Genomic DNA, 23,823 nt, shown 5'->3' with positions numbered 1-23,823 from the left:
ATGTCCACTACTGTGTATGTGTACTGTTCACAATGTACAGTATTCCTCATTTGTACTGAGTCAATTTAATAGTAGGTTACAATCATGATGATGTTCAGTTTACAATTTATTACCATATTAATAACAGAATTACAAAAAATTGAATTTAAGTGCTAGTATATAGATAGTCTAAACATTACTAGTCGTAAATCTGTGATAACGGCTAAATCAAAGAACACAAAAAATATGGGTTAGCTAAACCAGAAGAGATGTACTGTAATTAATAATTTGTATGTAAAACACCGGAAATACTGTATCAACATAAACTATTCAAGTTCAAACTAATCTGCTTATTACAGTACAGTCACAATTTTGATTCCAAGATTTGGAATAACTTAGTGTAGTTCTGTAGTTAAAAAATAGCACAGTGTCAACATTATTAATCTTTCACTTTTCTGATGGCATACTGTAGGACCTAAGACTTATTACATCATAAAGAAGTACTATTCGCATACATTGCATTTGGTTTAGCAATCTTTGCCAAGTCGTTGGACAAAATTGTTTAACGAATGTAAATGAGTGGCCCGATTCAACTAATTGGTTGCCATTTCGATGGCTATGTTTTTATATTGTTTTTTATGTTTTATTGACATAATGATAGGCTACTATAAAATACACTTTAATTTAAAATCCTATCATAGCACTGTAGTAACTTGTGTAGAAAGGCTTTTGCTATCGTAGCTGTTTTAAGACTCCATTACAACCTAAACTTTAAAGTTTAATGTTTTGCTACGTTTTTGTTGTTTAGATCCTGTAACATGAATCCCAAATTGATTAAGGAACTAACTACAAAATTATGTAACTAGTGACTGACAATATTTTAAGAAAGCATATTGGGCGAACACACTTCCTTTACATACAATACAGTATACCACATTGCACATCCTGTTAGCATAGTACTGTAGGGTACAGTAGGTATTCCAGAATCAGTTTCGTTTAAGGACGGTTTTATACTATATAATTTTATAGCCGCGATATTCATATCATAATATTTGGCTAGAATGTACAGTTAGACATACATTTGTTCAAAATAATTAAAAGTAACAATTTTTTTTAATGCTACACCTGAAATGTATAAATAGAAAAATTAGTAAATCAGTAAATTTAGATTCATTTTACCTGTTATGTTGCCAATCACCCAGCAACCTCTAATAATGTATTTTCATTACAATTTTAAACAACACATCAATCAAGATTACAATACAATTGTAGTTGTACAGCCCACTATTAAACCATGCATATTATTATCATCATTTATTTATAATCCATCATGATGAAAACGTTAAAATTATTAATCAATAAATCCAGTAACTACATAATAACAATAAAACGGTGTACATGAACCAACCAGTGAGTTATAAAATGTAGCCTACCACCCACCCTCAGCTAACTCTCTACGTCGTACATTACAATCACTAAGTTCTGCATTTTTTTAAACATTAAAAATAGAGGCGCACTATTCATAAAGTCTTATAAAGTCAAATGCATTTAGTTTTATACAAATATACATAGGCTTTAGCTACATTATCCTACTGCGTATTGCTACCGTGAAAAATAAATAAGGAAGGATGCAAGGCCAGGCTAGCCTATCACAGACCCATCATCATGTATTCTAGGCCTGTAGGCTGTAGTATTTTGGAGCTACGCTATACACTTAGCGCTAATATTCAACGATAAAATGTGTTTCCTTCCAAACAAAATGACACATTGCTCACAATACAAACGTAGAACACTACTCCAAGTATCTATTTTTACTCACCAAGCAAAGTTGTAGACAAACTACGTTGAATGTTGTCGTAGACAGTTTGTGCTATTTTTAGTCAAAAACAACTCAGACCTTTCGGAATACCACCACTGATGAAAATGCCTGTTAACTTCCCAATCATGTTAGTGTTCGTCCGCGGATTGGTTTTTCCAACAGAAGCCTCACAAGTATATTTTATTTAAACATTTTAAATAATAGGTATTTTTTCAAACTAAACAATTAATTCTAGAATTATACTTAATCATACTTGAACTGTTTCATTCAAATGTATGTGTTTTGAAGAATTTGTTAACGGACTTATTTTCCTATTTTGCCCTATAATATATGCAAATTTCAGAGCAATCGATGTCCTATTTTGAGGAGGTGGTTTCCCGAAATTATAGTAGCATGTTTACATCGTTTATTTTACAAATATCGCATCTCGAAATTAAGCGATTTTACATAAAACATAATTTGATATATAACTGGTTAGTTTAGAGAAGTTGCCATTTTGTTTCTTCAATACATATTCAAGATATTTTAGTAGCGCTGGCAACCGATTTACGTCATTGCTTTAGTTGGAACATGCGTCATCAAACCATATTTGGGAAATGCCTAATCTTGAAAATCTTTGATGGCGCACTTAAAATTATTTTTGCTAACAGGACCAATGAATTAATATCGTAATTGTATTTTACAATTCGTTTTAACAGATATAATGATTTGTCTGCTATTTAAAAAAAGAATATGTATTAAACAAGTTCAAGGGTCTATTTCATATTTATATTATTTTGTCTCCGTATGATTTTTCTATCTTAGCAGCATACCAAATATACATCCAAGTCAATGTATATACATTACACACAAACAACAACATGTTTAAAATTACATATATTTTGGGGAAAATCCAAAAATACCAGAGATTGTGGTTCAGGCTGCCAGAGTAACCAACCAGAAGAGAAATGTATATTATTTAATCAAGTCTTTTGAATTACAATTTTGTTGATCAATAATCATTTAATAATTTTTTTTTCTATCTTGATTTAAAGATGTAATGTCCTACTAGTGGAAACAAAGCTTTAGATGAATTCTGGTTGACCTCATTCACAATACTCATGTACTGACGTATTTACAATTTCTGGCATGTAAATGGCATACCAGTAATATTATATTGCATCATCATTATATTTTATTTACCATTTATACAGATAAAAATACATTTAACAAAAAATTAAATAAACTGTAACTACCTAGCCATTTAGTATCAAAGCAAATTTTACTACTATACAATAACGTATTCTTTGATAATAATCAATATGTACTGTCTAATAATACAGATATTTTATTAGGCCAAGATTCGTAAAAATTTCTTTGATTTTTCAATGTTTTTCTCATTTTTATATTATGTACTTTATCCAATTACATTTTAATATAAGATGTTCTTTTTATGTGATAACTTTTTTATATGTCCAATATTTTGTAAAATTGTACACAATTTAGTCTTTGGCTACAATGTAATTTTTCGTTTGATTGAATTGAATAAAAACCTTGAATTGAATTGAATTGTCTCATTCATGACTAAATAAACTCGACTCTAGTATAAGAGCCCGTTCGGACAGAACACATTTACATGTGTAATGGTCGCGTGTGGTGTAAATTTTGAGATAAACTTGCTGTTTCAAAAATCCACCTCATGAGGTGGATTTTTCAGTTACACCTTAAACCGCAAGCTGATTAACTGCAAGATAACGAGTAATTTGACCATAATAGTTTAAAGAGATGCATGAAATATGACCTTTACACCTGTAAATTGTTCATAATCCGAACGATCACTGATTACACATGTAACGTTACACATGTAACTGATTTTACGTCCGAACACAGCCTAAGTACTTCCTTAAACTACCTTTACTGGCTTTAAGAGACCTTTACTGGGTTTAGGAAACCCTGGGCTTGGGATACCCTTAAATCAGGGAAGAGTCACTCTTCCCAGCCTCCAATCAAAATGAGTTGGTCTTTTTTTTTAAAATATATTTTTTGAAAGACAATACCAATTTGAACTATGAGTCATTTGTGCAAGTTTGATAATGTTAAACTACAGTAAAACTTCTCCTTTGACACACCCTTATAAAGGAGGCACCATTTTACCGTAATGATTCAATGTTATTGCATAATATTTGTGCTATATAATTTACTATGTTTATGTACAGTAGTAAATGATACGATACCTCTGATATACTCTGTGCTCTTAGATATAACTTGTGCTTTACATTTCATTAAACTATTTAATATAAAATATAAGTTTAGAAAACCTGGTGATAAAAGGTGAAGGGAAAAAGAAAAAGGGACTCTCTCAAATGTTTTTCATTTTACCAAAAATGTGAATGCAAGTTCTAGGTTGACATAAGCATACTTAGTACACGTTCACTTAATTGGATAAACTGGCATAGGCCATATTATTTCAAGGAGTTCATACAGTTTAATATGAATTTATAGTCTACCATTGCGTCACTTTTTCTGTTGGTAGTTATAGTATAGCACCGTTACATTTAAGAGGTAGTAGAATGTTTTATTTGTAAATGGAACCTGATGCTGCCGATTCAATCACGTTCCTTCAGACAACTATCAACAAGTTCTCTCAGGTTTGGATTCTCCATTGCTGCTGCTATTCTTTCTTTGTCATTTATTTGCTTGTTGACTGAAAAAAATAAAAATGGTTTATTAGTGACACTGAAATAGAATAGTCCTATTTTTGCCATTTTGTTCTTTTCAATCCCAAGGCCCGGGTTCAATTATGACCTATTGCCAGGGTTGTAACTCACGACTCTTTCAACTCCACTCCCTAATCCTCAAATGAGACTTAGTTTATAAGCACGATATTATTAAATAATTTATCCAACCTGCAATTGGTGAGTTACTCGCTGTTGGATGCGTATGTAAAATGTTTTAAATGTGTTTATTATTTCATTCGAACGTACTTAGTAAGCGCAAGTAATGTTTCAATATTAGCAGGGACTTTACGATATCAGTGTATCAGCTTTTTTCTCTTAGAGATGGCAGCGCTACAATAACATTTCCATATTTTCATTAAAAATGTTTTGCTTATATTACTATAATCAAACATTTCTTACTATCTTCTTCTGTAACATGTGTTCCTTCAGAAATAAAAATGTCAACCTGAAAAGAAATATTTAAAATTGTTTATTTGGAAATATCTAATCTACAAGATCAGACAAGGATGGGGGGGTGGAGAGAATAATATTAATACTTAACATATTTATAATTACACTTCATAAACAGTATCACAACTTTTTTTACATATGTTTTTTTTTCTGCAATTTTTCAGTAGAGTATATTTAAAAGATCTTATCTTGAAATTACCTTGTGTCGATATGGGAGTGATCTTTGTAACTTTACTCGAAGACACAAACCTATAAAAACAAATATTTTATTTGAAAACCTGTGGTAGTGGTAGTGGTATGGAAGATAAAAATGAAAATCAGTAGCCTACCGTATAGAGTTCTGCGGTGCTGACGTCACGATGCGTCGCGACGGTAGGTGGCGCTGAGTGGTTGCTAGTGCAACCAAAAATGCGTTCAACCTGCCTGAGTGACTCCAAGAGAATAGGCTTATTGAAGTAGTCATTTTAAAACTGAATAATTTTCAATAAAAACAAACTAAAATTTCAAAAGATCACTAAATATTTGTTTTTAATATCTATTTCTATATCTTCAACTGCAGTTTAAGTTTAAAAAAATCAAGCTTAGATACATAATTAATTTGATACAGATATCTATACTATAGTTTATCAACATAGTAGCGTTGAACACATTTTTGGTTGCGCTATATATTTGCTACAGAAAACCATTTAAAGTTCTTTCTATACTATCAAACTCGTTGACAAAAAAAGTGTGAAGTGCCCAAATATGGTGGTGATATTCCCAAATATGGTTGTGATATGCCTTCAACATGTCCATGGGCACATCACATATTTTTGTCGCATAGTTTGATAGTGTAGTTGGGTAATCAGTAATTATACCTATAAGGGTTGCTAACGAACAGTGTGGAACTGTTGGTGTGAAGTTGATAGTAACTAGGTAGCCCTCTTTACCATACAACTTCTTCACTGTTACACAATCTTCACTGACAACATTTAGTTCTTCTAATGTTTCTACTTTCTCTGGGTCCCTTATGTCTTTAATGAGATCTGTAAATAATAAACAATATAATAAAACTGAAGAAAAAATGAGGCAAACCACAAGGTCAAGGATGTGCAGATGCAAAAAAAAAATTGAATAAATAATATTATGACAGCTTGAGTTTGGCATCATTGGCGTTCCATAAACCGCGACCGATATAAAGGAAAAAATTAACCAGGATAGCAGTGCAGCAGTGCAGTGAAACTGTTGGCGACCGAAACGATCTTTAGTGTAATGGTCCGACTCAAAAATAAAGATGGCATTAGGCCTAGGCCTAGGCCCTAGTTTGGTATGGTAATAATACAGTATTATTAATATTATAAACTCACCGAAAACATCCAATGCTACTTCTTCACAGGTATCACATTCTTCTGCATGCACGGATGCCATTCTTATTTAATTAACTTTTTTTATTAAATATTTTCTATTTCGCCTACATATTGCCAAAAAAGTCTTTGCGCTGACTTTAATTCTTTCCTAGCTTATAGGCTAGGCCTTCCTCGGTTCAAAATACTTCACACTACACACCGGTAACCAGGCCTGTCTACCTACCCTACTACTGTACCTGTGAAATAAAAACACGATCATAACACAAAACTTTACACACGCTCTCTACGGCCACTTTGTGTGTTTACACCAAAGATACTATAGCTGCCACACGAAGTTTACACAACATGCAACACATGCAAAGATGAAATAAGCAGTACGCATTTCCGATACGCACTTCCTATACGCTTGATCACGCTGTATGCACGCGCGCATTTCGGATGTTTTTTTTGTAAAGAAAGCAGATCAAAAATCAAATTTAATAATAGGCCAATCATTTTATTTTTAATGTCATAATATTTATTTACTTTTACTAAAAAACTATTTACTCAAATGATGATTTTGATTTTTGTTACTGAAATAATAATTATCACTATTTTACTTCAATTTTTGTGTAAAAGTTAATAACTTTATTAAAGCTACAAAATAGCCTATTCAAGATTGAATTTTTTTAATTAGGGGTGTTGTACCAAAATAGTACTACATGGGAAAAATAGACCCACCATACAAGTAATTGCTTTACCTATGAAAAAGCAATTTTGAGTCGATTGCATGGCAGGATGGCAAAACGCACAAGAATAATGTTGACGAATGGCATAAATTATGTGAATGGTTGCAAGGATGACTATTCTGCTATTATAAACAAATGAAAATATATATTCAATTAAACACATTCACCACAATTTCACTGACCATACTACAATTTATTGACCACAATAATAGCAGACAAAAGACAAAATTACATTACAGATTCATATAGTTTATCATTAATCATACAATAAACAACGTAATCTCAAAGTTTAAATGTTTTTATACCGTTATGTAGTAAAAAACTTGTAGAGAATGAGAAACTCTTGTCGAATAAACATCTAAAACAGCCACGGTTAGGCAATAAAAACGTTTATACCTAAAGGATGGCATTATTATGAAACTAATTTAACTTTACTTAAGCGAATGAATGACTGATAAAAACAAAAGCACACAAACAAAATTAATTATTTTGAAAGATTTTTACATATTGTTGATTGATAATAATCATTAAAACCAATTTTGTTCAATATTGAAACTGATATCTTTTACAATTTTTGGTCGGACTGGATACAAAATACTGTACATTCACAATAATATTTTGTTTTAGAGTAAAATCATCATATCAAACTTGAAATATAATCTTGGTAATATATCTAAGAGCATAATAATAGATATTATATTACATCTTCGATTGAAAAAAACAATCACAAGCAAATAGCATTGGTAATCTTGTTAGAGCTCAATAATAGTAGTATACTTAAAAAACAATCACCTTAACAATGCAGAATAGAAAGCATACTATTGGTTAAAACACTAGTATAACACACCTAAGTGTAACCTGGCCATTTGATTGGTTGGTGATTATCAAATTCCAAGTACCATATTTTTAATATTTACAGTAGGTGTATTATTATATATTTTAAAATATGAAAAGTTTTTGTTTGATTTGTGAATGAAGCACAGAACAAATTTTAATTCATTTGTTTTATAAAATTATCATTTAAATACAGCAGGCTAACAATAATTATTTGGGTCACCTAAAATAGTAATTACTCTAATTGCACAGGTTAAAAAAATCTTAATTATTTAAAATAGTTGTTCATTTAAAATATTAAAAAAAATTAAGGTTGATTTAATAATAATAATAATTTCAAAAACTATTTTGCAACAGCTACTGATCAATAAATACACCTCATATCAGGAACAACAAAAATATAATAAAAATAAAACATAACTGTCAATTTTGTAATTACAAAGATTACTGAACAATTATATATTTTGTTGGATCTACCAATTAAAATTGTTTAATATACATTTATATATGAATTATTCAAATATTTATTTAAATAACTTAGATAATCCAATTTACAAGGTTAAATAACATTTCAATAAAACAATAACAGGGTGCTGTATTATTCAAATTCTACACAAACACTGTTTCAATTATTTCAAAACGAAGTTTTCAGCTAAATCATTAACCATTACTTGTCCAATCTTTTTCTTTTAATTTTAAAACAAAGTTGTTTATTTTTACTTGTATTATACAATTTAAAACATGGTACTAAAATACTGTACTCACAGACTTTGTATAATTTAAACAATTAAACGTAGAAAACTCCAAAATAATTCACTAAAAGGAAGACAATATAAGCAGAGTCCAAAAAAATGAAAATACATGCCATTACTTTTAAAATTATATGGGACAATTACTTTGACTGTGTTGATAATGAATTAAATACATTCTCTTTGTAACATTTGAAGTACAAAGTAAAAAAAATAACATGAAAATACATGCCATTACTTTTAAAATTATATGGGACAATTACTTTGACTGTGTTGATAATGAATTAAATACATTCTCTTTGTAACATTTGAAGTACAAAGTAAAAAAATAACATTAAAGAATATAATATAATTATTGTAGATAAAAAAAACAATACAAAAATTGTGTACTGCTTATGTTCACACTAACAGAAGTTTAAATAGCTAGCATTAGCAGCAAATTCATTGTGTATATATAAACCATTATGCTTTCTACATGTGTTTAAAATTATTTTTATTACAAAAACATTACACCAAGCATAGAACCTAAAATGAAATCATTATGTTGTCCAAGCACAATTGAAAAACAGGCTCGGCCACTAAGATTTTTGTGTTATGACAAATATGAATTCTTGCTATAAACAAACTACTACTTCCATGCCAAAATCTAAAATAAAAATGTAGGGTGCTATAGAAATATTACTCAAGCATGCAATTTCAACTAACCAAAGATGTTCATCAAAGAAAGAGAGTAATTAGTATTTTAAAGCAAAATTACGACAACATAAACAAACAGTTTTACGGTCTAAGTTTAATTAATAATTAAGTTATTAAATTCTCATTAGCTTCACTAAAGAATATAAATTTTAGATTGCATCAACAAATAGGCCTAATTTATAATAATCACACAATTCAATGCTTGGGACATTCATATTACATATTTATATATATATAATTATCTATTTCTGATACTGAATTACTTTGGCAACACATATTAGATTCTCTTTATTGTATGAAAAAACAATCATCATATAAATTGCAGTGGCTTATAAAATCAAATATCATATGTTAGTGGTGTGGTGAATTTACTATTATCAAGATTCTACAGTATCTTGATTGCTATTTCACACAGTTTAAAATCTACAAAAAGTGCCATAAAAACCCTATATACCTGATGTCAATATTGAATGTTTTATTAACTACCTTAAAAAAAATCATGTCACAGTATGTCAGCTGATTCTAGGTACTATATCTATACATTGTACAGTATAATAGGCAAATTCTGTGATACAGAGTCACATGTATCACACGCAACACCTGTTAGCATGATACAGGCACCACATGTGATACGTATGACACTGTATTACAGAATTCTCCTATGATATTGGACATATAATACCATATGGAGATACAGTACAAAGAATGAGGTGTCAATGAATGTCCCATTAACTTACCTACTTTATTTAACTATTATTTGTACACTTAGATTTACTAAACAGTTTATTACCAATGCTTCATCAAACAGAAATGTACAACACAGTTTTGATCCATGCATCACAGTATTAAACAAGAAAATAATAGATAGGGTGTGATTTGAGCAACGAAGACAATTATAAAATTGATCATTTGGACAGTAAACCACTCAAAGACATCAAACAACATTCTGATCCACATTCGGTGCAGCAAAGCATCACGTAAATGCCTGGTTCGTGTTTGACAATCAGTCCTGGATGCCGTTTGAGAACTCTTCACCTTCCTTGTGTACAACCACTTTAGTGACGGTAAAATCAGGGTTACGTTCTTGCTCTTCGGCCAAAGTTTCAGCTAGGACCTAAAAGAAACATTTATCAATCAATTTACTTAATATCTATTATTTTGTAAAGGTTTGCAATTAATGATTTAATGATACTCAATTCTAATGTTTTGTAAACAAAATAAAACTTACCCTATCATGATCAATATCACCGTCTCCTTGAATGATGATTTTCTTTTCTACTTTGGTCTCGGTAACACCACCTTTTACAGTCTAATGGGAAAAAAGATTTTATTTTGTCTTATACTGTGTATGTTGTCAAATAACAAACAATAATGTAGAGTTATTGTGCGGCAGTGACTATCAGAATAAAAGAATAAGATGCTCATGGTGAATTGACACATCAATGCAAATCAAATTTGTACAAATATCTGCCCTCTTAGAAGATACCAGTTCAAGAATAGTCAGGGGGCAGGACACAACAAAAATAAAACAGGGAGGATTGTAGTGCCTGGATGATTAGCTAGTGGTTACGTCATTTATACGTCAAAGCCGATAGTCTGGCCTACGCCAACCCCAAAATCCGACCCTGGGACTGGCCAATGGCGAAATACGTCATGACCAGCCCCAGGGGTTGAGGCACAAGGAGAGGAATCGCTCGAAACGAAGACACAGTACAAGACAGAAGTAAATTCTTAATACATATTCATCCACGAGTACTACAACCCTGACAGCTCAGGTGACTACACGATGAATGTGTAGATAAATACCGAAGAGACTGAAATAGTCCTCCAGGTGGGATAATATATAGATAGTCTCTTTAATTAAAATACTAGGCTGAAGAAAACAGAAAAGTTAAGATAACATAGCCATAAAAGATACAAATTGCATCACCTACTTTAGACATTTGTAAATGTCGTTTGAACTAATTTTTAATCTTCAACAGACAATAAAGAACAATCAAAATATTAACTGAGAAAAGAACATTTCACTACCTTTGTAATGTGTGTTGTGGTAGTGGTCATGTGAGATTCACTGGTCAGTGTCTGGGCACTAATCAGCATCCCTGGATCATGGCCATCGACAGCTGTCCCATCCTTTTCATAAGTGATGGTAGTGTTCTCTGTGTGCACATACGGTACCTCTGTTGTCTTCTGGCGATCATCGTCCTCGCCAGTCTGGTACTTAAGCATCGCCGTCTTTACTTCTGGTACGCCATCATATGCTGGGGCAGGTGCAACCATCATGTCATCATCATCATCCTAAGTAACAATTAGACCATCAAATTAAATACAGTGGTTATTATCTTCTTACTGCAACGTCTGGTCAGAAAGGTTAATAATATATAGTATCTCTTTTTTTCAAAAAATAACGTAATGCTACAAGTAATAACCAAGTGTGGTATATGGCTATGAATATTGCTAATCAAACCTTACTGCAATGAAAGTATATTGTCGGCAATATCCTCAATGTCATGTTATCAAAAGTACAAACAAATTCAAAGCAACTGAGGATACCATAAACAATAAAAATAAGCACAAAGTTTGATTATACCATTTCCTATGTTTTCTGTATAGAAAATGATGTTGACTGCAGCAGCCTATAATAAGAGCTGCTTATTTGGGGACGGGTGGATAATTAATGTGTAACATAAATCCCAGGTAGTGTATTTTTTTGTGTACATCATTTGGATTAGACCCTCTCCGGACACCTGGCAGTCACAGTACAGTGTCTACCACCATAAATGACAGGTGCTGAAATGATCCAGTACAGCAGGGTAATCGCCTATTCTTTTAAACTACACATGAGTGAAGTGTATACACTGGACCTCTAGTTTTAAGTTCTTATTCTCGAATTAGATTGCCAGAACAATAGTCAATGAGTATGTTTCATTTTGTTTAAATTTAAACTTTAAAAAATAGTGCAAAATATATAGTTTGGGCTTCCATTTTTTAAACTGTAGTGCATAATCAACTCAGACGCTTATTTAATCATTTATGGTAAGTAGATTAATATAAGTGGATTAATGCTGATTAAAATTAGAAATCGTGGGTGCACTTCATTGTATGAAATGAAATGATGCTATGTAAACTAATGATATTTTAACTATCAAAGAACTTCAAAACATTAAACTAGGCCAATATGAATAATAGGTTATTAATTTTTGTTTATCATACAATATTATAATGGCTTTGTACTCATAAGTAATGCTTGGATTATTATAAGCATGTGTTCACATTAATGATATAAAAAAACTGTAATAATGATGCAATTAAAAGCCATGCAATGGTTAGTGATGATCGTTGGTTATGATGCATCACCTTAGCCCTGGCAACTGGAGCTGCAACTGCACCAGAGGGAGTGGAGGGATCACCCTCGTCAACCAATGGTGGTGCGGGAAGCTCTGATGGAGGTACATCCTCATCAGCTGCCGCAACATCACACTTGACTTCCTCGTTCACTTGCTATCATGTAAAACATAAATATGAAACACCAATACCAAAAGATGCCCACAAAGAAAAAAATGCATAGTAAAAAAAAAAATAGATATGCACACAGAACAAATGGAGGTAGGAATGTGGGGCAGGGTTCCAGAAACTCATGTTTAAATGGAATATCAATTATTCCTTTCTTGAGCATTCTTGATTAGATTCCAATAATTATATATGAATAATTTCAATACATGCCATTAACAAATAAGACAAAAGAAAACACATACAATAAAAAAGTATATATTGAAAGTCAAGAATACCACCATGCTAGTAACTAAACACCACGGACAAGAGGATTTGTAAATAAGTACATAATTATTCAATCTACTATTGGTACAGTTTACTTTCTCATGGATCAATTTGTATTAGTCTGACTTCACTCTATACAACTAACTTGATTTACCTTGATGCTGTTCTTTACAAATAGTATAACGAAGTCAGTTGCACATAGCATATTAAAATAATTTATCCATGAGAAACGATATTACAGTACCAATAGCACAAATAGTACAGTACGAATAGCACAAATAGTACAGTAAGAATTGCACAAATAGTACAGTACGAATAGCACCAATAGTACAGTACCAATAGCACAAATAGTACAGTACTAAGAGCACAAATAGTACAGTACCAATAGCACAAAGAGTACCAATAGCACAAATAGTACAGTACCAATAGCACAAATAGTACAGTACCAATAGCACAAATAGTACAGTACCAATAGCACAAAGAGTACCAATAGCACAAATAGTACAGTACCAATAGCACAAATAGTACAGTACCAATAGCACAAATAGTACAGTACCAATAGCACAAAGAGTACCAATAGCACAAATAGTACAGTACCAATAGCACAAATAGTACAGTACCAATAGCACAAATAGTACAGTACCAATAGCACAAATAGTACAGTACTGTCTACTAATTTGTTTGTAGGTTGACAAAATTGTATACAATACTAATATACCAAAGAATGACTCATTTAAATTATTCCTTGAAATATTAATACAAATAATTTTGAGATAGTAATACATTTATAAGAATAAAAAATTATGTCTCGGAACTAAAATATTTGTTTTTATATAAGTTTTCTTTGAAAAAGCCATATTCACAGATACTTACATCAGGATATGATTGTTGATATTCATAACGTGTAGTTGTTGTCTTGGTTGTCACTTCATATTTCATGTTGTTATCTTCATTTGGATATTCACTCTCTGTTATATTGTCAGCAGAGTGCTGTGGATGGCAAGACATTTTACTTATTAGTCACCCTTATATGATTGACAAACAATATAGAATTATTAGTACAGTACTGATATTCTGTATTGTTTATATTACATTTGGAATTTCACCATATTTGTATTAATTAGTATACAACATATGAGTAAATTTAGAAGTGAATTATCAATTAAAATAAAGGTATACAAAAAACACACAATAGGTTAGTTAGACATTGATAAAATGTTCTCATGCTGAAGTAATTCGTTTTAAATCTTCAGATTTCAATATAATCCATTATAATTATATCGGATTTTAAATATAGTTATAAAAATATTACACACACAAAAAAAAGAAATACGTATATATGTGCGATCTGTGAATAAAAAATGTAAAGTTAAATAAACATTCCAGTAATTCTAAATAAATGTCATAAGGTAAAATATCTTTCACATTAAAGGAATTCAACAATAAAAACATCTGACATCTCTTCAATACAATTAAAAAAATATATACTTATTCATGCTAATGCTTGTATATTGGTAAATGCAATAAGGTATAGTATAGATAGGTACAATATGTTCACACTGATTGACATGCAAAAATAACTAGAGATACTTAGGGGCATTGTGAATTTAAAATCTTTAAATAAAGAAGAAAACATAGATCTTGCACCACCAAACAAAATATCACCAACATTTCAAGACTTTAAATTAAGTGAATTATACATTGCTCACTTTTGTGATGATGTATTTTAATTATGTGTACATGGTTAGCACAAGTTTTTATTTTATTATTGTTTTGCAAGGCAAGATACATCTTTAATATTGTAATTGAAATTTAAGTTAATTTTTCTACATATTTATATTGTACAAATATTGATACAAATTGTCAATTCTGTATCACTACTGATCTAACTCTATAATTGAAAATTATACTTAAAATGTAAATTTAATACTTAAAAACCAAAAAACTTATCTAAAAATTATTTATCTAACAAAAATAAAACTTAAATATTAAATAATAAAAGTACTGTAAAAAAAAAAAACAAGCAAAAAAAAAGTTTAAAAAACAATAATTTTCAAGAGTTCTATTCTATATTTCAATCCGCATGCCAGTAGGATAATAAACATATTGTTTAATCGTCGCATGCAGTGGCATATTTTACAACAATAACCAATTCATAATAAAGAGTGCAAGTCAATTTCAAATAATGTTAATGTAATTTAATTGTCCGTAAAATAACTGCAAATGTAACAAGGATGTCTAAGAGTTTGTATGCACTGAGCTGAAATGAACCTTGTACCCATCTCAAGTAATCCAAATGCTTAAGTCAGTAATGATATGCTCAGTGGTATTATACAGCACACTGATCCTAACGAGAATAGTTTCCAAAGATCATGTAATTCACACAATATCATACTAGCAATAATTCTTTTTTCTTTTATGTACTAGGAGAATTATAGCATAGAGTAATCCTCCATGGTTATAGTGAGCTTTCGTTTTCATGACCACTGGACTATGCAATAACTTTCTGCCTATTTGAGTTGTGTGTCTTATATGTTGAGGTAGTCTCTCAGTCCACTACAGTAATATTTTATCACTCCCACAAATCATTTAATATAATTGAAATCATGGAGTTTACCGATGTTTGAAGTTCATTTTTTAACTGTGCTTGTTTTACAATATTCATTTTCAATTGAAGAAATTTGGATTGGCCCTGAATAAAGTCATGGATGCCCCTACCATGAACGAAAATACTGCAGTTTAGGTTATTATGGACTTTATCAGGTTGGCAACTCCTGAACTACATAGTGCATATTTACCTTAATGTAATATTTACATATCAATTGAATTAAATCATGAATTGGTTAACTTCAGTGCAATTATTTAACCACTAGAAAGCAATTGACAAAATTAAATATATAATAAACAGGGACTTAGAATGGTAAAAATTAAAATCTAATGACAGTGTACAATATATAACAACAGATTAACAGGGCAGAGAAAGGTTGCAAATTTCAAGACTCTATACAAACATATAAACTACTTGTGTTTATCAAGCACTGTAAACAAAAGCTAAGGAAAAATAGACACCAAGGAATTTAATAACATGGATTTGCTATAACAGACCGACATATACTTCATTTGATGTGCTGGTTTGGGTGGTGGTTGAGGGTACACTTCTCCTTCGTATTCCCCCTCATCGGAGGTCGCATCCACATCCTGTAACAACGGCGACCGGTGAGGGCGAGCAAAGAAGATGGAAAAAAGAACAGAAGATTACAATAAAGTACACAATGCACACGAAATAGAAATAGCAACATTACTTTACATTGTATAATTGTGGCTTGTAATAATCAAAAAAACTAAACAAATCTACATACAGGTGATACAAGTGCACTTTTGAAATCACTTAAATATAATACTGCAGACAACTACAATAAACTAAAAAACTACTCTATTTCACTATTGGTATATGCTATACCATTTCAAGTCTAACAATTATTTTAATGTACAGAATAAAAAATCGTGCTTCATTCATATTACAGAATGAAGAGCATAAACTAAAAAATGCCAGGCAGAAAAATTGGTCTGGTGAACAGTATAGTAACTAGCATTAGTAAAGGTACCAGGTAAACTACGACATATGACCTGAGGTGATAGCTACATATCTTTATTTGTAGCTGATATGTAGCACATCATTTATGTTCCAAGTGTGTGAAGTACTCAATACATTGTTTACTACATTGAGAATATCATATTTGAATCATTTGCCAGTGTAGCATATCAAAAGTTATATAACCTTCTTGATACACATTTACAAAATTGTGTAGCAAAATATTCAATATAAATTTATGTTACAGACTGAACATTCATTTTGATTAGCAATTATTGCTAAACAAAATTATAACTTTAACACTCACTAAAATCATGCTATTATGAAAATGATTTTTTTATCAAGTTGAAGATGGCTCTAAAATTGACAAACTTAATATGATGACACACTTTAGAAGATAAACGATATTGCTACATTCACACTAGAAATAGTAAACAATTTGATATTTTATTGTGAGTAAAAGAAAAAACAGATTGTTATTATTATTATTATGTATTATTCTCAAAGTACAAGATGTCTACTTAGCAAAAGGATTTATATTGATAGTCAGTATATAGATATCAATATGCAATATGCCTTGAAGTAAAAGAGTTAAAGAATGAAGAAGAATCCATAATGTTACAAAACCAATTGCTTGTTTTTTTAAATTTCACTAGTTTAATCGTTTATTTTTAAATCACTGCATTTTTTTGTGTTGAACTAAAGCATATGTGAACTAGGTATTAAACATATCAATATTCATCATTCTTCATATTCATATCTAATTACTATTAAACTTGCATTAAATATAATAACGTTCAACATGGATTTTGAAAGTGTTAGGAACACTACTGTTTATACTCTCAAGGAACATAGTGATACCTATGCAAATTGTATTACCTACAACACAATATCTCTTTTTAAAGCTTAAATTGCATTCCACATGCGATATGAGGATTTTGAACTGTATTTAATGGGTTGAAGTTATCCGAGCTGTACTACTAATATAACATGGACAATATGCATCAGCCTGGGGTGACAGCTATGATGTAGATAAAACGATACTTTTTTTCTTATTAATTTTGCAATGATTGCATCAAAATTCAATCGTACAAAAAATGATAATCAGAGGAATCAAATATCTAATAAAACGATTTATAATCAGATTATAAAAAGATTTTAAAAAGTCATGGCAAAAATAAGAATACCTGAAAAGCTTTTTAATTATTTGCCCCATAAAGCGCAGCTCCTATACCAACTAATTACATGTTTCTGTGTTTTTATATTTGTGAGCCATCATGCATCCAAGACAAATCATTGGTTGATTTAATTGAAACTTAAAAAATGTTTGAAGTACACGTGAAATAAAAAGTTAGTGCCAGTTACTCTAGTAGCTAGATCAACTTTCGTATGCACTTTGAGGTCCAGAGAATTTGACTTCAGAAATTGGTTTAGGGTGGTCAAACAATCATTTTTGGCTTGGTTACACATTTTGAAAATGTGGCGAAAGGTCAAAAGGTCAGGGAACAAGACAAATCATTGGTTGATTTAATTGAAACTTAAAAAATGTTTGAAATACAAGTGAAATAAAAAGTTAGTGCCAGTGGTTTATGTGTCTATTTGAATGAAAAACAAACAATCTTGACAACACATTAACTGTAGCAAAAACCAATACAGGAATTTCAATGAAGAATATAAAACACTGTACTTGATTTGATGTGGTATTGTTGGGAGTCTTTGCAACCATCTACAAATAAGTTTACTATTGTTTAAACATCAAAGCGAGAAATTAAGAAAAGGGTGGGAGCAGTTAAAGTTGCACTAAGAATTTCATTAGCATAATACTCTAAAATTCTAAACTTATTTGCATATTTGCAACTCATGCGAAATAATGCAGCTGTTTTATGAATAAAACATACCCTTCTGGGCAAACTTAAATTGTTATTGTTTGCGTTTACACCAATCTCATGGTCGCTCTCGTCCGAATCGACATAGTGGATCTAAGCAGCCCGAGCGGATGAGTTTGGGAGATGAAAGGAATGAAAAAGACAGACAATAGTACAAAATAGTATTATTTCAAAGTTAATTTGTCTAATATAAATATATACATAATTGCTTTATAGGTCATTTTTCATACACTGCATATCATTTAAATATATTATGTGTAAATTTAAAAAATTAAAAAAATAAATGTGACTTGTTAAAATATCCTAATCAAACTATTGTATCTAGTAATTCAAGTAATCTCCTACGTTATTTATTATTCAGACAGACAATGTAATATACATTGTACTGATCTTGTATTTTTCAACCTACAGTCTGTCAACAAGCATCCTATTTGACTGCTTATGTTTTTATTGATCAATCCCATAATGCTACATTCATATCCTATTGTAATCATAGAACATTTAGTGATCTCTGTGCTATTATTGTTTAGATATATAGATTCAAATAAGTAAAAGAATATAGCATTATATTTACTTATTTATACAATATTTTCTTTCGTTCCATGGTCATTGAATGCATTGTATTTTTCTGTCACATGTATGCAACTGATGTTGAAAGCTTTTAAAAGTTTGAAAGATATGCATACAAAAACAGGGACCTCAGACATTATATTAAAATGGAATTCAACAAAACAAAACAACTATAAATATCTGAATTAAATATTAAACCAAACTGAAATAAGATTTATAAATGCAATTTTCAGTACACATTTTGTAGGTATTTATAGCAGGACATGCTTCATTCATTCCAAAAAGTGAACTCTGAACCGGTTATATATTCATAAGGTATGTGACTCCTGTATTGAATTATATAAATTGATGTAATGAATATTGGTTACCATACCTTGTGATCACCATTTTCAGAGTCTGCATAGGCTATTTTGCTACCAGGGCCACTTACTTGGTCCAGGTTGGCAGAATGTCGCTGTGGAGTGGACTCGTCTGGACGGTCAAGCTCCCGAGATCCAGAACGGCCATATGCTGGTGTGTAAAAAAAAACATGTAAAATATGGTTATATAGTATAGTCAGAGTATTATTGTTTTACAAAATAAAAGTTATTTTGAATGATTTATAACCCAATTTCATGCCATTAACATTTCAACAACAAAAAAACATATTTTACCAAAACAAAAGACAAACATACAACATCAAGGTTGTCATAGTGTAATTTGTATTAACCATTTCTTACTCTTAAAATGGACCTGAAATGGATTTTCGATTTTTTTCATTTTAGAATGATGTTTTGGGGGCTATTAGGTGTTGCTAGAATGTATATTGTTACAAAATATAAATTCGCCCTTTTGGGGAAAGCCCCATTTGAAAATCAAAAAAATTCGCGGGTGACGTCACTTTGCGAATATATTCCTATCCCTCCAATGGACAATTTGCAGTTTTTTGGCTATAACTCTTGAAATCTATGGAGTATTTTCTAAAAAATGCTTGTGCTTTTGCAGAAACGTATTTAGAATTTTTTTAGATAAAATTATTACCGTATAAACGGTTAGTCGTCGAGTAAATGACGGTTTAAAATCTCCAAATCAACGGTTTTTTCTGGCAATACCGACGTTAGCCTGGCAACGTTGTCCGGGATACAGCGCCGTGTGCAATGATGCGTATCCATATTTTTCCGTTCGTGTGTACTGTAATTTGTATTCGTTTGTAATTTATACTGCTAAAATGTGTTAGTTTCTTTAGTTTTTAGTTTAGCAGAATTAAATTATAGTAATATGAGATGGTAATTTATTTGTCACGAATCAGGCAGTTCGAAAACGAATTTGATTCATATTTTACTTTGGCTTGACAATGAGCAGCAAGTTGTTGATAATCGCTTTGGATGCACATGAAACGTGGGTGGTGGATCGACTCCGCGCGCTGGGCACCGCCTAGCCTAGGCCTAGTATTAGTAAAGGTTTGGGAGGTAGGCCTAGGCCTTCTAAATTCGGGTTTTAGAACAAACAAAGTACATTTTAGGGCACTATATTTCAACAACATTATATATTGAATAAATTAGTATTAGTGTCAACGCTTCGCGTATCTTTCCAGGCCGTCGATCATTCACGGACTATCGGGTGGCATACACGCTCTTGATCGATATCGCTGTGTGTATATGTGACGTCGTGAATATAGATACTCCCGACGGCCGTTGAAATAGAATATTGCAATGGCGTGAGTAACTTTCGCTAATTTACCAAGGTATCTTAAAATTTCGTTTTTTCTCAAAATACTATACATTTTGTTTTTATTTGTATGGGCTTGTGTTAATTTGATAAATTTAAATAACATGTGTGAATTTCTTGAAAATCAAAATTCCATTTCAGGTCCATTTTAATAGTGTATGTATAGCAGGTAGTGTTTAATGCAAATAAACATATAGCTCAATAGCTTAAAGATCTATGGATTTCACCTCTTACATAGCAAGTCAAATTATATATATATATATAAAATTGTGTATTATCTGGAAATAAATTGACATTTAATGTGTAAATACATCACCATTCTAATGTTGTGAAATAAAATTACAAAAAGTTATTTTTAAGTGAAAATATTCATTCGTAGTGCCATCTCTGTGAGAAAATGTTGAAAACCACCAAGACAATGAACATGCAGGAAGTTATAAAATATAACACATGGTTAAATGTGTAAATAATGCATGTGATATTTATTTTGTTCTTTATTTTATTGTTTTATTTATCTATTGGTAAATCAGAACCATAGTAATAACCATTTAACTCATTGATGCCACTGTTGTTAGTAGTACTACTAGTGCAATGTTAGTAACCTACCACCATCCATGCTTTGTGTCAGTCGCTTACTGTTCAGACGTTCAAAGTCCGGATTTTGTCTATCAATAGAATTGCTGGCCTGTCGAGTTTGGAATTGTGTTTTGCCACTGTAGCGAAATTTAGAGCCTAGGTTAAAGAGGGTCTTCTTTGGTGGGGCTTCAGGTGAAACTAGTCTGTGAAATACAAAACGTTTATTAAGCATTAAATAAAAAAGGTTCTGGCAAACTGTACCGGAATTAGTGTCACAATGGATTATTGGGTTATACAAGAGAATGTCAACGGTTTCACGCAGAAAACCTTTTTTTAAAAATCTTGAGATTACCTTTTGCTTTGAAATTGAAACCTACCTAAAAAATGTATGGTGTTCTACACATACTTTCCACAAACGCTTAGCAGCACGATGATTGGCCAATTTAAATCCAATGGTACTTTCAAACAATTCAAACTGTGAACATATTAACAAGATAATATAATGATTAAATAATATCGTTATGCTAATGAAGGTTAAAAATGGCATTCATATAATTATTTTCTTCTGATGTGAGGAAAATTAATTACTGTATAACCAGCAACCAATCTCTTGGACACAAAAAAAACGTTTACAACAGCTAGGCCTATGAGTAAACTAATACTTTGCAATATTAGACAGATGAATTTTATTTTACACCTTAGGTTTAGTAGGTGAGAAGTGTGTTACTGTACTTTATTAATAATTAAAAATAAAAATGGAATTTAAATGGAATAAAATATTCCTGTAGAAAAAGGTGTAACTTGTATCACATTCATACATAGGTAAGAATGTTTGTATTATCATTTTTTACACAACCAGTAACAACATATTGGGTATTACTACACATATCAGGCTATGATGGCCTCTAAACAAAATATCCCTTTGGGCCATATTTCAAATATTAACAATATACACAAAATTACACCTGTATCACTGGTCTGCACATTATTAAGTACAGTATCACTGTGTATCCCTCAATAATAATTGGTCGCAGTTCCCTTCTTAATTTCAGAGAGTATCCTTTAATGTTCCTTGAGGTGTCCTCTAAATAGGGATGACCCAAAGGAGGGTTTCTACTGAATTTTTACCTCTTCTTAGTAAATGAATGAAAAGTATGTTAACTAATATAATATGTTCTGATACAAACCTCGCCGGGCCTAATCTTTATGTAGAAATTATTCCGTTTATAGGAAATTTTAAGGATTTTAGGCCATGCAAAACGGTTAATTCTGAGTCTATCACGGTAGATGAGAAGACCTCCAGCACAAACTCCTAACATGATATCAACGCCTTCAGAATCTCTTGCATGATGAAGATCCACACCATACATCGCCAGCTTCTTTGCATTCTCAAGGTAATGCAATTCTGCTTCTGCCGGAGTCTGACCCTTGTGAGTCTTGTGTAGTTCATGAATCTTCTGTTCGAGATCGTGTGTTTGGTTTGGAGTAAAACGGAAGTCTTCAAGATAGGAACTGTCAGAACCGTGTTCATCTGGGTCGTAGTCTCCTAATTCCGATTGGACAATGTAGGAACCTAGAAGTGCATGCGTGACAAATGAACATGGCAACTTTCCTTTTAGGATGTCTTCTCGTATTTGTAACACTAATTGGTATCTGAAAAAACAAATTTTATCATTGTTAAAAAGCTACTAATTATAATAATAATACGAATTTGTAATGCGCCAATTTCAGCAGTAAGTGATCAAAGGTATGAGAGAGCTCAATTTGAAAGAAAAAGATGAGTTTTCCAGGCAGATTTAAAGGCGGGTAGGTCATTTCATAAGCGAGAGGCAGCATAAGTAAAGGTGCTTAGGCCATACGTTTTAGTGTTAAAAGTCGGAATGGAATGGAGATTTTTTGAAGACGAGTGAAGGCAACGGTAAGGTATGAATAATATAGATTTTTTAATTTTTTAAATTGATATCACACAGTTATAATTTACATGTGAAACAAGTACTACTCTGAAATTGTGCTTAAATACAAAGAAACATGCATGCACCTTGTAGTTTGTACTGTAGGTTACATAACAGAACAATTGTATTGTCTTCCCATTCAATAGACATCCTTCTCTACATAAAACATAATAAACCACACCCCTATCATAATAATGATGGTATATTCCATATAAGTCGAGGTGGCCGAAAATGGCACCTGATCCGAGTAAGCTAAGCAACCATTACTGCTATATCACAAGATCTGTATTAAACAACCATTTTACTGGTGTATATCAACATCGACATGTTGGATGGAGGTAGTTCCACTTTGCTCATCCCTTAAATGACAAGACTAATCTTCATCCTCTATTCAGATGTGGTACTGAGCCTTTCATCCTTATAAATAATAGCTTTATGTGCAAAT

The 23,823-nt window shown here is 31.3% G+C and overlaps 3 protein-coding genes across 11 annotated transcripts in view; all 3 read right to left on the bottom strand.

The window, feature by feature from the left end:
• Positions 1-1,889, bottom strand: part of LOC140063032 (myocyte-specific enhancer factor 2C-like) — a 70,778-nt gene extending 68,889 nt beyond the window's left edge. For both annotated transcript variants that reach the window (XM_072109458.1, XM_072109459.1), the window contains exon 1: positions 1,799-1,889. The gene's annotated coding sequence lies outside the window, so the exon portion shown is untranslated. The remainder of the gene's footprint in view (positions 1-1,798) is intronic.
• A 737-nt stretch (positions 1,890-2,626) lies between these two features.
• On the bottom strand, positions 2,627-6,563 carry LOC140062240 (cytosolic iron-sulfur assembly component 2A-like). The gene is made up of 5 exons (XM_072108368.1): positions 6,312-6,563; positions 5,823-5,990; positions 5,165-5,214; positions 4,915-4,960; positions 2,627-4,481 (listed from the first exon to the last, which is right to left on the bottom strand). The coding sequence occupies exons 1-5, from the start codon at positions 6,370-6,372 to the stop codon at positions 4,384-4,386; spliced, it is 423 nt and encodes a 140-aa protein (XP_071964469.1). The 5' UTR covers positions 6,373-6,563; the 3' UTR covers positions 2,627-4,383.
• Positions 6,564-7,211: 648 nt separating this feature from the next.
• The window catches only part of LOC140062911 (protein 4.1-like), a 48,308-nt gene continuing 31,696 nt past the window's right edge, over positions 7,212-23,823 (bottom strand). For 4 of the 8 annotated variants that reach the window (XM_072109312.1, XM_072109304.1, XM_072109306.1 and 1 more), the window contains exons 7-17: positions 22,614-23,079; positions 21,804-21,901; positions 21,457-21,629; positions 19,517-19,653; positions 18,586-18,666; positions 16,201-16,293; positions 13,969-14,085; positions 12,676-12,819; positions 11,350-11,616; positions 10,547-10,627; positions 7,212-10,432 (exon numbers count right to left, since the gene is read on the bottom strand). In XM_072109312.1, coding sequence (XP_071965413.1) covers positions 10,322-10,432; positions 10,547-10,627; positions 11,350-11,616; positions 12,676-12,819; positions 13,969-14,085; positions 16,201-16,293; positions 18,586-18,666; positions 19,517-19,653; positions 21,457-21,629; positions 21,804-21,901; positions 22,614-23,079 — 1,768 coding nt within the window. In that variant the 3' untranslated portion in view covers positions 7,212-10,321. The remainder of the gene's footprint in view (positions 10,433-10,546; positions 10,628-11,349; positions 11,617-12,675; positions 12,820-13,968; positions 14,086-16,200; positions 16,294-18,585; positions 18,667-19,516; positions 19,654-21,456; positions 21,630-21,803; positions 21,902-22,613; positions 23,080-23,823) is intronic. The other 4 variants (XM_072109307.1, XM_072109310.1, XM_072109308.1 and 1 more) reach the window with 4 other exon arrangements.

This window comes from Antedon mediterranea, chromosome 11 (assembly GCF_964355755.1).
Source record: "Antedon mediterranea chromosome 11, ecAntMedi1.1, whole genome shotgun sequence".
Classification (NCBI taxonomy): Eukaryota; Metazoa; Echinodermata; class Crinoidea; order Comatulida; family Antedonidae; genus Antedon; species Antedon mediterranea.
Note: the sequence above shows the minus strand (reverse complement) of the source record. Positions and strands in the feature narration are given on the sequence as shown.